The sequence below is a fragment of the Castor canadensis genome, chromosome X, assembly GCF_047511655.1.
Source record: "Castor canadensis chromosome X, mCasCan1.hap1v2, whole genome shotgun sequence".
NCBI lineage: Eukaryota > Metazoa > Chordata > Mammalia > Rodentia > Castoridae > Castor > Castor canadensis.
Window position 1 is genome coordinate 87,826,306 of NC_133405.1, and position 17,408 is coordinate 87,843,713.

The 17,408-nt window shown below is 36.7% G+C and overlaps 1 protein-coding gene across 7 annotated transcripts in view; it reads left to right on the forward strand.

Annotated features, from left to right (window-relative positions):
* Positions 1–17,408, forward strand: part of Mtmr8 (myotubularin related protein 8) — a 97,420-nt gene that overhangs the window by 48,530 nt on the left and 31,482 nt on the right. For 6 of the 7 annotated variants that reach the window (XR_012444625.1, XM_074064100.1, XM_074064099.1 and 3 more), the window contains exons 7-10: positions 2,559–2,691; positions 3,967–4,076; positions 15,213–15,338; positions 16,135–16,184. Coding sequence is in view for 6 of the 7 variants with exons in the window: in XM_074064100.1 (XP_073920201.1) it covers positions 2,559–2,691; positions 3,967–4,076; positions 15,213–15,338; positions 16,135–16,184 (419 nt within the window). In the remaining variant the exon portion in view is untranslated. The remainder of the gene's footprint in view (positions 1–2,558; positions 2,692–3,966; positions 4,077–15,212; positions 15,339–16,134; positions 16,185–17,408) is intronic. The other variant, XM_074064101.1, reaches the window with a different exon arrangement.

Sequence of the window (17,408 nt, forward strand, 5' to 3'; positions counted from 1 at the left end):
CTCAGGCAAAGTCCTTCAGTTTCTCAGAAGCTTGCCATAACTGTGTGTGACATTCTGAGACTGTATAGAGTATAATCAAGTCTATATTTTTTTGAGGGGGGAAGGGTTAGTAGTACTGGGGATTGAGCTCAGGGCCTTGTGTTTGCTAGGCAGTTGTTCTACCACTTGAACCATGCCTCCAGCCTGTTTTGCTTTGGGTGGTCTTGTACTTTTTGCCCAGGCTGGCTTTGGACTATGATCCTCCTATCTCCATAGCTTGGATTATAATAATGAACCACCACACCCAACTTGTTCTTGGCGATAGGGTCTTGCTAACTTTTTGCACGGGCTGACCTCAAACTGCAGTCTTCTGTCTCTGCCTCATAAGTAGTTGGGATTGTAGGTATGAACCACCATGCCCAGCAAGTCTGTATTTTTCATCAAGATCAAATAATCTTAAACCTTTGAAGAACTAAAAAGTTGTTGCCTTTTGCCCAAATCCAACACCAGAAAGTCTCTTTTAACAGGTTCAAGTTTCCTCTCTCAAATTCAAGAGAATCAAGTTATATGTGTATTTGTATGTTTCTTGTTTTTTTGTTTTTTTTCTTTCTCTCTCATAGTGCTGGGAATCTAACCCAGTACCATGGCATTCGAGGCAAGCACTCTAGCACTGAGCTACATACCAAGCAGATTCAAGCAAATTATGAAAGGCCTAGAAATATCTGGAGATTCCCCTTTTCTGGGTAGCTAGATCTATACTGTTAGAAGAAACTATATTGGAGCAACAAAATTTTGTTCTTAAAAGTTAAACAAACCTGGGGTCAAATCCTACCTTCAGCCTTTATCCGTATTATCCTAGACAAGTTGATTTACCTATTGGAACCTATTTTCTTTTTTTATTTTCAGGACTTTCTGTCGCCCTAATTTTATTTTATTTTTTTAAAGTTAAGTAATTTATTTATTTATTCATTTTTTAAAATATTTTTTATTATGCCAGGAGTACATTGTGGCATTTACAAAAGTTTTTACAATATATCAAATATATAATACTTAAATTCCTTCATTATTCTCCTTTATCCCCCTCTCCTCACATTCCTGGAATAGTTTCAACAGGTATCACTTTTCTATATTCATACAGTTATACACAGTATTTGCTCAATATTCACTCTTCTTCACCCTCCTACCCCTTTATTCCTCTGCCAACCTACCGGTACAACCTTCCCTCTCCCCCAACCCTCGCCAAAGACAGGACCTGTTCTGCCCTACTTTTCTCTGATTTTGATTTTTTAAAAAAAAGACACTTTTGTTTGTTTAAGAAGCTATACAGGAAGTCTCCATGTGACATTTTCATGTATGTATGTATTATAACCCAAATGGTGATAATAATAGTACCTACCTTGAGAAGCTATAGTGAAAATTAAATTAGATAATATATATAAAGAACCTAGCACAGTGTCTGGCATATACCAGGAGCTCAATAAATATTGTATCTCTTCTCCACCTAAATGTTGATATCCAACTGTTCTTCAGATCTGCAGACATATTTCCAAAAAGTACTGCCACAATGTTGATAGCTCTTTGCATTAGCTAACCTAACCCATGCCTGGGTAGGGACTTCTGTAATTACTGTTTTGTTTGGTAAAGCATTACTCATAGCAGACGTCTTGCTGTTAGCTCACTGTTGTTTGTACTTTCATGGGTGTTCCTTTGACATTTATCTTTAAAAGCCCAGTGACATTGTCAGTGTGAGAGAAGATAAAAATTACTGTCACATTTCTCCCTTTAGCATGTTGGCTACATGTGCTAATGTGAATAATTTGTGCTTTGTAGTTTTTGTGTTCCTTTCCATTAATACAAAAACTACACCCTGTCCACATGCATGTTCCTCCTGCCTTCTGAAATGCACAATACTGGGAGATGAGAAAACTTGCCCAGACAACAGAAAATAACTCAATTAGGAAGATGGTCATCATCATAGAAGGTATTTTGGCTGAATTGTAGTGATTTTATTCATATTTTCTTTCTGTAAATCTCATTTATTCTCTCCCTTGCCCAACATTCTGCATATGACCTAGAGATTCTGTGGTTACCACAGCTGAACATAGTGTTAAAAACAGCTCTTAGTATCTCTGTTTTATCTTTATTATTGAGAGTCACTTATTTTATGCAGTCATTTTAGATATTTTACTTCTTAGATGTCTTTGTAGAGTTTCTCAGTTGTAAAGATTTTTTAACTTGTTTTCTCAGCATAAAGTCCTTTCAGCTGAGAAAAAGACTTTTCATAGGCAGCTCAAAGTTATTATTTTAGTTCTCCAGATCAGTTATCATCATAGCTGCCATATTCTTCATCTCTTAAGCAGGGTTTTAGTAATAAAAACAATATGCTTACTCTCTTTCCCTATATGAGTCTATTACTTGAGGTACCTGATGTAAAAACCAGTGAAATTTTCTCCATCTGGGAATGTACCTTGTCTGATTCAACTTCATTTTAAATGGGTAGGATTTAAAACTTTAGAATGAGGCACTGAGAATGATCATCACCTGGCCCGTCTACTCCATTATGCCCTCCACTATTACAGCTGAATGCCATGGCCAACCGAGCAGCTGGGAAGGGGTATGAAAATGAAGACAATTATGCTAACATTCGCTTCAAGTTCATGGGCATTGAAAACATCCATGTGATGCGGAACAGCCTGCAGAAACTCTTGGAAGGTACAGGCAAGGCCAGAGGCCATAGCTTTGCATTATTATGTAAGCAAAAGGCATGCCTGATTTGGGATGGAATATAAAAGCAAGGAGGTGAGCAGAGTCAATAAATGATAAGGAGTTTGACTGTAATATGAACCTAGCTTACATAGTACTGAACTTTAGCAGTGTTGGTCTGATAGAGGGCCTAAGATATTTAGGTTCATAACCTAGTAAAGTACATCTGAGTCAAGTTGTTATGGAAATAATTTCTTTTTATAGAATTACAGAGGTGAGTCTTCAGGAGTGGGTAGACCAACATAAGTATTAATGAATTTGGGATTCATTTCATCATCCTCAAGGTAAGAAATCACCTCATCTAATCAGCTATAAGGAGTCAGTCTGATACTGTGCTGATGAAGAAGTTAAATTTAGAACTCAAAGGTATAAAGCTAATCCTAGACAATTTTGGTTGTCACTGCAAAATAATTGGGGTCAGAATGGGAGCAAGATGAGGACTCTTGGGTTTAGAACATTTTTCCTAAAACTATTACCTAGGATTCCATGATATGATATGCCAACTCAGAAAAAGATAATGAAAACCTGCTTTCTTTAGTAAACTCCCTGTTCTTTTCTGCATTTTTGTACTGATATAATTGGCCAGGTCCTCTCCCCTATACAACCCTTATTAGATCATGTCTCCTCAATCTGCATCCCTGTTATAATACTGAGTGTCCCTTTTCCTTGGATTGCTTCCTGCCTTCTTTTTGCCTCAGAATATTCTGTGGACAAAGAAAAATTTGTTTTACACATTTTTTGAGGGAAAATATTGCCCTCTGGTGGATAACAAAGACAAAAGTACATTGACATGGTTTTTTTAAACCTGTTGAGTCAGCACAGGACCACAAGGAAGTAGGTGGAGGTGTAGGAGTAGAGACAGATGTTAAAGGGCCGCAAAATTAGCATGAGTGGGTGGGATTAGGATGAGGATCAAATGTGTTTTCTAACCAGAAGGGTTGTGGGTATTTTCCCATAGTTGCTAACTCAGTCTTTTGGGTCTCCAGAGGTTTCTGAGGGCTTGGGGGTAGGTTCTATAACTCAAGAAAGCAAAGACCCATGCTGGGAAATCTGGTAGACTTTAACCTTAGTCCTGTCTCTGACTCACTGTATGGTTTCCAGATAATCATTTAACCTTTTTGTACTTTAGCTTCCTTATTTGCAAAGTAGGGCTCCATTTTCTTCCTTTCTTGATGAATAAACTGAGGTGATTGTCAGTTTCAATCTCTGCTTTTTCTGTCTTAGTTTGTGAATTGAAAACTCCAACAATGAGTGAATTTCTTAGTGGCCTGGAGAACTCAGGGTGGTTGAGGCACATTAAAGCTATTATGGATGCTGGAGTTTTCATTACAAAGGTAAGAATCAGGGCTTTTAAGAATTTGCACTAACTGAACTACACCTGCATGGTGAAAAACTTACTGAAACTGTATTGCATTTGAACTTGGAACACTTTGTGGTGTTTTTGTTTTGTTTTGTTTTTTTCCCCCTCTGATGAGACAATGACAGAACTACTTCTGAGGCACCATCTCCACGATTGAAGGCTGAGGGACTAACACCAAAATTTTTAAGACTGAAACTTTATTGCATTTGAACTTGGAGATTTTTTTTTTCAATCCTCACTCTGTCTCTCTAATGCCTGTTTAGCTTACTGTTGATTAGTATACTATCTCTCCCTGTTTATATCTTTCAAACTTTTTTTGTTTGTTTGTTTTGTTTTTACATGTTTGTTTGTTTTTCCCTTTTTCTTTAACTTCTTTGCTTTCCTTCTCCTCTCACCCTTCCATCCTAAATATCACCATTGTTAATATTACAAGCTAGAAAATACTTAATTGCACACAGTACAGGGACAATAACAACACCAAGGGAAATGATGGGAAGACAGAAAAAACAGGGAAACCAGTTTCCCCACAGCAAAAATTTAGTGCAGGAACCAGAGGGAAATGAAGAAAACAGATACTCAGATCCAGACTCCAACAAAATGAAGATAAACTATGCCAAAGATCCCAATGAAGCCCACAAGAATAATCTAAAAGAAGAAATCCTACAGGTAATCAATGAGAATTTCATAGAGATGATACTGGATATGGTCAACCAAAATGTACAGGAGACACTCAAGAAATTCCAAGACAACAAAAATTGAGAATTTGAGAAAGCACAAGAAGAAATAAAAGAAACCATAGAAGCACTGTATAAACACCAAAGTGAAACAAAGAACATGGTTAATAAGTGAACTCAGGACAAAAATAGACAATATTAAAGAGGAAGCGACTCAGGATATGGAAAACCTCAGAAAAAAGAACGAAACAGAATTGCAAAACAAAACGGAAGGCCAATCCAGTGGAATAGTACAAACAGAAGACAGAATCTCAGAACTTGAAGATGAAATGGTAATTAAAGGAAAAACTGAAGAAACTATTAGTTAAACAACTTAAGACCTGTGAAAAGAAAATGCAAGAACTCACTCCATCAAAAGACCAAACCTGAGAATCATGGGCATTGAAGAAGGAGAACAGTTGCAAGCAAAATGAATGAGTAATATATTCAACAAAATAATAACAGAAAATTTCCCAAATCTAGAGAAAGATATTCCCATACAGATACAAGAGGCCTCCAGAACACCAAACAGACCAGACTAAAATAGAACTACCCCATGGCATATTATCATTAAAACAACAAGTACAGAGACCCAGGAAAGAATATTGAAAGCTGTAAGAGAGAAAAACCAAATAACATGCAAAGGTAAACCCATCAAAATCACAGCAGACTTCTCAACAGAAACATTAAAAGCAAGAAGAGCATGGGGTGAGATCTTCTGGGCACTGAACGAAAATAACTTCAACCGAGGATGCTCTACCCAGCAAAACTATCATTCAAAATAGATGGAGCAATAAAAGTCTTCCATGATAAGCAGAAACTAAAACAATATGTGACCATAAAGCCACCACTACAAAAGATTCTTCAAGGGATTCTGCACACAAGAAAATGAAACCCAATATAACCATGAAAGGGCAGGCAGCACCAAACTACAGGAAAAGAAAAGGCAAGAAAGTAGATAGTAACCTCAACTTAGGTACACACAATCAAATCTTCAAACAACTGAAACAACTAAATGACAGGAATCACCACATACCTATCAGTACTAACACTTAGTGTTAATGGACTTAATTCACCCACCAAAAGGTGACAAAATGGATTAAAAAGGAAGACCAACAATTTGTTGCTTACAGGAGACCCATCTCACTGACAGAAATAAGCATAGGCTTAGGATGAAAGGCTGGAAGAACATTTACCAAGCCAGTGGCCCCTGAAAACAGGCAGGAGTAGCAATACTTGTCTCTGACAAAGTAGACTTCAAACCTACATTGATCAAACGAGATAAAGAAAGACATTCCATACTAATAACAGGGGAAATAGACCAAAAGAAAATGACAATTATCAACCTATATGCACCCAATGTCAACACACCCAGTTTCATCAAACATACCCTGAAGGACCTAAAAGCATATATTAACTCCAACACAGTGGTCGTGGGAGACTTTAACACCCCATTATCATCAATAGATAGGTCATCCAAACAAAAAATCAATAACGAAATCCTAGATCTAAAATATACCATAGATCATATGGACCTACTTAATGTCTACAGAACATTTCATCCAACTTCTACACAATATACATTCTTCTCAGCAGCCCATGGAACCTTCTCCAAAATAGATCATATCCTAGGGCACAAAGCAAGCCTCAGCAAATATAAGAAAATAGAAATTATACCATGTATTCTATCTGATCACAATGCAATAAAACTAGAAGGCAACAACAAAAGTAAAGACAAAAAACATGCAAGCAGCTGGAAACTGAATAACTCATTGCTTAATGAACAGTGGGTAATTGATGAAATAAAAGAGGAAATTAAAAAGTTCCTGGAAGTCAATGAAAATGAAAACACAACCTACCGGAACCTATGGGACACAGCAAGGGCAGTCCTGAGAGGAAAGTTTATAGCCATGAGTGCATATATTAAAAAGACTGAAAGATCCCAAATCAATGACCTAATGATACATCTCAAACTCCTAGAAAAACAAGAACAAGCAAATCCCAAAACAAATAGAAGGAGAGAAATTATAACAATAAAAGCTGAAATCAATGAAATAGAAACCAAAAAAACCATACAAAGAATTAATGAAATAAAAAGTTGGTTTTTTGAAAAAATAAACAAGATTGACAGACCTTGGCAAACCTGACTAAAATGAGGAGAGAAAAAACCCAAATTAGTAGAATCAGGAATGCAAAAGGGGAGATAACAACAAGAACCATGGAAGTCCAGGAAATCATCAGAGACTACTTCGAGAACCTATATTCAAATAAATTCGAAAATCTTAAAAAAATGGCCAGATTTCTAGATACATATGATCATCCAAAACTGAACCAAGAGGAAATTAATCACTTGAATAGATCTATAACACAAAATGAAATTGAAGCAGCAATCATGAGTCTCCCCAAAAGAAAAGTGCAGGATCTGATGGATTCTCTGCTGAATTCTATCAAACCTTTAAAGAAGAACTGATACCAACCGTCCTTAAACTGTTCCAAGAAATAGAAAGGGAAGGAAAACTGCCTAACACATTTTATGAAGCCAGTATTATACTTATCCCAAAACCAGGCAAAGACACCTCTAAAAAGGAGAACTATAGGACAATATCCTTAATGAACACTGATGCATAAATCCTCAACAAAATAATGGCAAATTAAATTCAACAACACATCAAAAAGATCATTCATCTTGACCAAGTAGGTTTCATCCCAGGAATGCAGGGGTGGTTCAACATATGAAAATCAATAAACGTAATAAACCACATTAACAGAAGCAAGACAAAAACCACTTGATCATCTCAATAGATGCAGAAAAAGCCTTTGACAAGATCCAACACCATTTCATGATAAAAGCTCTAAGAAAACTAGGAATAGAAGGAAAGTACCTCAACATTATAAAAGCTACATATGACTAACCTACAGCCTGCATTATACTTAATGGTGAAAAACTGAAACCATTCCCTCTAAAATCAGGAACCAGACAAGGATGCCCACTATCTCCACTCCTATTCAACATAGTACTGGAATTCCTAGCCATAGCAATTAGTCAAGAAGAAGGAATAAAAGGAATTCAAATAGGTAAAGAAACTTTCAAAATATCCCTATTTGCAGATGATATGATCCTATACCTTAAAGACCCAAAAAACTCTACTCAAAAGCTCCTAGACACCATCAATAGTTACAGCAAGGTAGCAGGATATAAAATCAACATAGAAAAATCATTAGTATTTCTATACACTAATAATGAACAAACTGAGAAAGAATATATGAAAACAATCCCATTTACAATAGCCTCAAAAAAAAATCAAATACCTAGGTGTAAACTTAAGAAAGGATGTGAATGACCTCTACAAGGAAAACTATACACTTCTGAAGAAAGAGATTGAGGAAGACTATAGAAAGTGGAGAGATCTCCCATGCTCATGGATTGGTAGAATCAACATAGTAAAAATGTCGATACTCCCTAAAGTAATCTATATGTTTAATGCAATTCCCATCAAAATTCCAATGACATTCATCACAGAGATTGAAAAATCTACCATTAAATTTATATGGAAACAAAACAGGCCACGAATAGCCAAGGCAATACTCAGTCAAAAGAACAATGCTGGAGGTATCACGATACCCTACTTCAAACTATATTACAAAGCAAAAACAATAAAAACAGCATGGTACTGGCACAAAAACAGACATGAAGACCAGCGGAACAGAATAGAGGACCCAGATATGAAGCCACACAACTATAACCAACTTGTCTTTGACAAAGGAACTAAAAATATAAGATGGAGAAGTAGCAGCCTCTTCAACAAAAACTGCTAGGAAAACTGGTTAGCAGTCTGCAAAAAACTGAAACTAGACCCATGTATATCACACTATACCAATATTAACTCAAAATGGATCAAACCCCAAACTCTAAAGTTGATACAGGAAAGAGTAGGAAATATTCTGGAATTAATAGGTATAGGCAAGAACTTTCTCAATGGAACCCCAGCAGCACAGCAACTAAGAGAGAGCATAGATAAATGGGACTTCATAAAACTAAAAGCTTCTGCTCAACAAAAGAAATAGCCTCTAAACTGAAGAGAACACCCACACAGTGGGAAGAAAATGTTTGTCAGCTACACATCAGACAAAGGACTGATAACCAGAATATATAGGGAACTTAAAAAACTAAATTCTCCCAAATTAATGAACCAATAAAGAAATAGGCAAGTGAACTAAACAGAACATTCTCAAAAGAAGAAATTCAATTGGCCAAAAAACACGTGAAAAAATGTTCACCATCTCTAGCAATAAAGGAAATGCAAATTAAAACCACACATAGATTCCACCTCACCCCTGTTAGAATAGCCATCATTAGCAACATCACTAACAACAGGTGTTGGCAAGGATGCGTGGAAAAAGGAACCCTCTTACACTGCTGGTGGGAATGTAAACTAGTACAACCACTCTGGAAAAAAATTTGGAGGCTTAAAAACCTAAACATTGATCTACCATATGATCCAGCAATACCACTCTTGGGGATATACCCAAAAGACTGTGATACAGGTTACTCCAGAGGCACCTGCACACCCATGTTTATTGTAGCACTATTCACAATGGCCTAGTTATGGAAACAGCCAAGATGCCCCACTACTGACGAATGGATTAAGAAAATGTGGTATTTATACACAGTGGAATTTTATTCAGCCATGAAGAAGAATGAAATGTTATCATTCGCTGGTAAATGGATGGAATTGGAGAACATCATTCTGAGTGAGGTTAGCCTGGCCCAAAAAACCAAAAATTGTATGTTCTCCCTCATATGCAGACATTAGCTCAAGGGCAAACACAAGGGGATTGGACTTAGATCACACGATAAAGCGAGAGCACACAAGAGAGATATGAGGATAGGTAAGACACCTAAAAAACTAGATAGCATTTGTTGCCCTCAATGCCAAGAAACTAAAGCAGATACCTTAAAGCAACTGAGGCCAACAGGAGAAGGGGACTAGGAACTAGAGAAAAGGTTAGTTGAAGAAGAATTAACTTAGAAGGTAACACACATGTACAGGAAATCAATGCGAGTCAACTCCCTGTATAGCTATCCTTATCTCAACCAGCAAAAACCCTTGGTCCTTCCTGTTATTACTTGTACTCTCTCTTCAACAATTTAGAGATAAGGGCAAAATATGTTCTGCTTGGTAGCGAGGGGAAAGGGGGGTTAAGGGAAGGGGCGGGGGGAAGGGGGGAGAAATGACCCAAACATTGTATGCCTTATGAATAAAATAAAACTTAAAAAAAAAAGAATTTGCACTGATGTTAATTACGGAATCTCATGAAGTAGTAGTGTGCTATAGTGGAAAAAATATTAAAAAGAAACACAGTTTTTGGAGTTATCTCTGCCACTAATTCAATGTGTGCCCTTAGATAAGTTTCTTTCCCTCTCTGGGTCTCGGTTTCTACATCTATAAAATAAAGTGGTTGGACTGTAATCCACTGTAGTTTTCAGGGGGGGGAGCACAGAACTCTTTTGGAATATGATTAATCCTCTTCTCACTGGAAAATGCACATGTAAGTATACTATAGAAAATGGACCTCAATTTCAGGGGGTCAACAGACCTGGGACCTCAGTTTAAAAACGCATAAGTAATTGATGCAGCTCAATTACTAATTTTTTGTGTATTGATTCTAAGGTATCAGCTGAAAGCAAGAGTGGATATGAAATAAATTTAAATCTTGTGTGTCTATGGATATTTGGGGCTCTGAGTACAGAGCAGATAATTTTTATGACTTCTTTTTATAGGTCTGCCTCTCACCGCATCTATGCAGGCTTTATTACCCTACATTTATGCTGAACCACTTATTTTCTAACCTCTAAACCCTGCCTCTGTTCCATTTGTTGTGTGATTTTTTTTAAGAAAAGGAAATTTAGAATATTCATTTTCTCATGTTGAAGTTTTGTTTTTATATATTCCTACATGGAAACTCTTCACTCCATCTTCATTTTTGATAGAAATAAAGAAAAGGAGAAAAATGACTTTTCATCCTTCTGCTTTCATTTTCTGTTGAAAACAATAGCTTTGGGCTTAAATGGTTTGAAGGGAATATGTGTAATTAGCTGTCTTAAATGTCTAGTGTTAATGCTTTTTGTTTCCCTAGTCCTATTGATTCTACTTCAAAAGCGTTTTTCAAATCTATCCTTTCTTCCCAGTCTCTGTTGCTCCTTACCTAATTAAGATAGTTGCTGTTCCTTCCCAAAGTACTATAATAACTTCCTAAGGTTGGCCCAAGTACTTGGGAGGCAGAGATTGGGAAGATCATGGTTTGAGACCAGCCCAAGCAAAAGTTTACAAGACCCCATCTCAACCAGTGACTTGGCATGGTAGTGCATACCTGTCATCCTAGCTACACAGGGAAACACAAATAGGAGGATCGTAAAGAGCTGGCATAGATCAAATGGGAGAGAACCTGCCTAGCAAGCATGAGGTCCTGAGTTCAACCCCTAGTACCACTTAAAAAAAAAAACCTTTCTTACTACTTTACTTTTCTCTGTAGTAGTCTCTCCCCAGTTTGGTGATCAAATTGCCTGAAAAGTCATTTTTCTAATATATCTTGATATGCTGTCATTTGAAGCTTGAAAATCTTCCAGTGGTTCCCCTATTCAATTTCCAATAAAACCCTGTTGTTTGATATTCAGTCTTCCACAGTCTTGCCCCAACTTGGCCATAGCAGACTTCTTGCTATTTTCTAATGCACTATGCTAACTTTTCCTTTCTCTTTTTTAAATCTTTATTTTTTCTCATTACATTAACAATACATGGAAATAATCAAAGAAGTAAACGTTTCAGAAATATATAGCATAAAATTTAAACATTTATTGTTTCACAACACATATATATTACTATTAATAGTTTAATGTTTATGCTTCTTGATCAGTACTGTTCATTTTAAATTTCTATGATGATGTGAATGTTTTATGTCTGTACTCTAACACAACAGCTACTATCCACATATGACAATTGAGTACTTGAAATGTGGCTAGTAACTACCATATTGGATAGCACAGCTCCAGAGTTTTTCAGCATATACTTGCGTGTATAATTTGTAAAAATACATATATATATATATATATATATGTAGGATTGTACTGTGCATATTCTTTTGTAACTGTCTTATTCTTCGTGTATAGTGAATATTTTTTAGTTCGGTTCAGTGAGTACTATCTCATTCTTTTCAGCAATTATATAATATTCTATTGTGGGAAGTCACCGTAGTCCTTGTTGATGGGAAAATTCAGTTTTTCCCAGTTGTTTTTAAAAATAATACAGACATTACTGCACCAAATAAACTTATCTTTATATGTGTAGATGTATGCATATTTTTTTAGTACTGAGGGTTGAACTCAGGGCCTTGTGCTTGAGCCATGTCCTCCCTCCCAGCAAAGTGACTCAGAAAAGTGGATTTTCTGAGTCACAGGGTATGAATATTTCACATTTTAATAGATGGGACCAAATTGCCCTCTAAATAGCTTGTAGTAGTTTACATTTCCCCCAACCATGCCTATTTTTCCACATTGCCAGTAATGGTTATCATCAATCTTTTTAGTCTTTGTTAGGGCAATTGGTGATAAATTTTACATCATGTTTTAATTTGTGCTTCTTTAATCATTAATGAATTTGATGTCTTTTCCCATCAACTTTTCATGCTATTTGGTTCTCTAAATAGAGTACACTTGCTACCATCAGGCCTCTAGCTGAATTGAAAAATTTTTAAAAAGGTTGAAAAACCTTTTCTGTATCTCTTTAATTTCTTTTTTACCTGCAATCTGACTACCCTCTGGGATTTCCATTTTTCTTGCATTGATACTACAGAAATTACTTTTCTTCCACACCCCATAAAACACATGACCCAGAGTTCTCCTTGCTCTTTGCAAAGCTCTTTCCTCCTTTCTGGTCTATTTCATTTAGCTTTATCACTCCTCCATTACTTCGGGAATTGCCACCTTCTTTTTCATCTTGATTCTTCTCATCTCAGGAGATTTGAAGATCCATGTCCAACCTTTTGGGCACTTATAGTTGTTTGAGTTTTTATACTCCAGCTCTCACACTCTTATTTTAGCTAGCATGGTTCGGCAATCTCATGGAGACCTGTACAGTTTTAACTCCTCTTTTTGTACCTTCTTCCTTGTTTACTAAGACTTAGTGGTGTAGAAACTTATCTGTTCTACCTTGCACCTTATCCTTTCATAACCCTGCCTGCCCTGTTAACCACAGTCATTTTCTGCTTTTACACCCTGACCACACAGCATTTCTGCAAAGAAATAAATCCCATACTCATGTCAATTGTACTATAACAGGTTGATGGTCTATAATCTTAGCTAAAGTCCTGGAGTCTTAGGGCCACTTAGCAGTTATTTTATGTGTCCTGTGTTGGGTCTCTGTCCTGTTCCACCAAGCAGATATTCCTAATCTGTGCCTTGCTTTCAAACTAGCTATACTACTGTTATTCCTCCTTCTATAAGCACATATTCAAACCTGTCTCCTGCTTCATGGAAAAATTAAGATGATACTTCATCTTCTCACTATTATCTTTGTCAAATTCTTATGTCTTCATCTTTGCTATCACAGAGGACATGCTGTCCCATCTTCTATGAAAGACTATACCCTCTACCTATATTCCAAATCCCATCTTCTCCTACTTCTTCAAGGAACCAACTCTATCAATTAATCCTTGTTTCTGCTAAATTTTCAACCTATTCTTTTTGACTAGCTTCAACCTACAGATGCTCAGATATTTTTCTGTCTCTAATGAAAAATTTTAATTTTTATTATCTTCTTCTAAGTATCACCCTCTGTGTTAGCTTTCTTTCACTGTAGTAAAATACTTGAAATTAACCTCTTTAGGCTCACAGTTTCAGAGGTTTCAGTCTGTGGTTGGTTGGTCCATTGTTTTGGGGTCTGGGGTAAGGCAGCACATGATTATGGGAGTGTATGCCAGAGCAAGATTCTTAACTCATGGCAGCTAGGAATCAAAGAGATGGAGATTGCAGGGGTTCAGCATCCCAATATCTCGTTCAATGACATACCCCCAAATGACCAAACTTCCTTTCACTAGGCCTTTCCTCACAGTTGTGCCACAGGCTAGGGACCAAGACTTCAAAATATGGGCCTTGGGGAACACTTTAAATCCAAACTGTAGCACCCTGTTTTCTTAGAGCATTCTTGGAAGGAGCCTTCCCTAATTGTCTTTTCCTCTTTGCTAATCTTTTGTGTTATTGTTGTATCTGGCATGGAATTTTATTGTTTTATTTACTATCAGTTTGTAGTCATTTGTTTTATGTTTCTAGTGCATTGTACTCACTCAGCAATTAATGCTGAAGGAAGGGAGAGAGTGCGAGAGGGAGGGAGGGAAGGAAGAAGGAAGGAACGACGGAAGGGAATTCTTGTCCTGCCTTACCTGATAGTCTTATTCTTTCATCAAGGCCCAATCTTCCCTGGCTCTTGCTACTATACATTACTCTATAGAAACAGTATTGTAATTACTTATTTACCTTTGTCCACCCTGACTAGGTTATGGACTATTCAAAGGCAGAAACTGAATTCTTGTCTTTGTATCTAGAGATAACCATCACATACGTAGCACATAGGGGTATACACTTAAGTGTTAGAATGAATAAGTGAAAGATCAATATTTACCTTGCCAAAACCACCCTAGTTGAATAGTTGCCCAAATTGTTACATTGTTCTGATTGTACAGAAACCAACCTAAGACAGGCAAATCCCTCCATCTTAAGTCGGAAGGATTTGTGTTAGTAAGACTAGATGGCTAGCTGGGCAGCAGTGGCTCACACCTGTAATCCTAGCTACTCAGGAGGCAGAGATCAGGAGGATCGTGGTTTGAAGCCAGCCTGAGCAAATAGTTCCATGAGACCCTATTTCGAAAAATCCATTCACAAAAAAGGCCTGGTAGAGTGGTTCAAGGTGTAGGCCCTGAGTTCCACAAAAAAAAAAAAAAAAGACTAGATGGCTAAAGGGAATCATTTTCAGATCTCAGACTAGAATGCAAAACTCTCCTGTGTTTTTGAGCATGAATTTCTCCTCCTACCCACTCCATTCGAGACTTGATCCTTTTCTCTTTCAGAAGTTCTGTGAATTTAGAACTTCCCCTTGTTTTTCTTTTTGTCCCACATCATGGGTTGGTTTTGATTTTCTTTTCCTTCTAGAAACTATCTCCTCTTGCACCCCATTATTTTTGTTTTCATTACCCATAGAGAGTTCTGATGTTATGAGAAGAAATTAATGTAGCCCAATAAGACTAGGTTCTCTGTGCTATAAGGATATTATGTGGCAACCCTATTTATTAACCCAGAATTCTGTGTAAATGTTACTTGTAGTACCTTTTGCCTCTTGTCTTCACAGGCAGTGAAGGTAGAAAAGGCCAATGTGTTAGTTCACTGTTCTGATGGGTGGGACCGCACTGCACAAGTCTGCTCAGTGGCAAGCATCCTCCTAGACCCATTTTATAGGACATTCAAAGGACTCATGGTAAGAGAGCAAGTGATTATATTTTACTTTGTATGGGAGACAGATTATGAATAAATCAAAAAGAACTCTAAACCAACTTGTTACAGCTACAAAACAGCTGTTTTCCAATATAGCTCCTTTCTATTAAACAAAGCATCTATAGTCTGTATACTTCCTATGGTACATTTAACATACTTTATTACCTATCAGAAGGTAAGCTTTATGTAATAGGCTGCTGTGAGAGGTAAGAAAGGCTCAGAAAGTTTGCAAAGGTGAATGGAGGAAAGTTAAATAGGCTACCTGATCTTTAACATGTCATCTGTGAGAATGTCAGACTCATGATTTTTTTTCTAGTGCTAAATCAAAGCCTCTTAGTTGGTATTTTTAAGAAACAGAACCCCAAATAAAAGCTTATCCTTATTTCTTTGGAATTTTTTTTTATGGTTGAAAATGGTTTTGTTCTTGGTATGAGCTCAAATGCTGCCTTTGAATTTCTGTTTTTCAGAGTTTGGATTTAATATGATTATCAACATTGCATTTAGTTATGGCTCCAAAGCTTGTCATGTATCATGTAAAAGCCAAAAGAAATGAGACACTAAATACAAATCCAGAATAATTTCTCCTGAGAGCATATGAAGTTTGATGGCAGCCTGTACAAGTCTATAATTGATATCCAGGTTGCTTACTTTGTTATCACTTGGGAAACTTATTATCAATTCAACCATTTTTGCATAGTGCTTTGATATTCATATGTGTGTGGTTAATTCATTCTATGACACTCCTAATGCAAACTCATCTTTTTTATTTAAAAATGAAGATCCTAATAGAAAAGGAATGGATATCTATGGGCCACAAGTTCTCCCAAAGGTAAAAATATCCTCATTTTGAAAGAGGGGCCTGAGGAGATTTCATTCAGGTAAGGTTTATTAAAATCCAAGTTTTTTGTGCATAGGAAGTAACAGGAAGTTGGACATGGCCTTAAATTTTTTTCCATCAAGAAATAAGTATTTTAGGGTGCTAAGGCTACAAAGGTGATCAGAATAGCACCTTTACTTCGAAGGAATGCAAGTAATCATATCAAATTGTTAAATATTTGAGGAAAGAAAAGTTATAATGGGCCACAGAGAGAGAATTGCTTAACTTCGCATAAAGAAGTCAGGGTAGACTTCAAAGAGTAAGCAGCATTTAAGGGTAAATTTTTAGAGCTGAATAGGAGTTTGATAGGTAAAACAGTGGGATGGAGGAGGGCAGTTAGGGAGAGGGACTAGTATCTAACATAATGTACGTTTTAACCTTTTGTAAGAAAAAAGACAGGTGCAGATTTCTATTCCTTAATGAGGACTGGGGCAAAGGCTACCATTACCTATTTTCTGGTATAAACAGCCTTACTAAGGTTTTAACTGTGTTATCAAATCAATAAATATTTGCCAAATACCTAGCAATATGCCTTATACCAAATCAGACACTAAGTCCCAAAGACAAATAAAATGTGAGTTTTAATTTCAAAGAAGTTACAGTTCAGGTCTTAATGCTCCCCCATTGATGTGCATCCACTTATTATTTTCATTCAGTTATCATTGGTTTGTTATTTGGGTCTGACCACTCATTCTTGCTTCATCAGCAAACATTGGGCTGATTTGTTAAATGTTGAGGAGATTGAATTGAGACAGATAGTGGCACCATCCCTTCTTTGAAAAAGTCAGTAATGACAGCATAGTATGATAAGTGCTAAGAAGAAGAAAACATAAACAGAGGGCAAAGAAGGCATCCTACAATAGGTCACAACTTCACTGAGCTTTACAGTATGAGTAGGAATTATTTAGAAAGGGGGAAAACATTCCAGAAATTATGTGTGTGAAACCAAAAAGGCATTAAACATGATGATGTAGTTGAGGAACTGAAAGCAATTCATTGTGGCTGGATCATAGGGTATATAGGGATAACAGAGGAAATGAGTCCAGGGAAGGAAAGCAAACAAGGCGAAGGTCATTCAAGGTTCTGATTTTTTTCTGTTTTCTCTTTTTTTAAGCTAGAAGATTTGAATGTTCTTATATACATAGTAAAGCTATATTAGAGGACTTTGAACCAGGG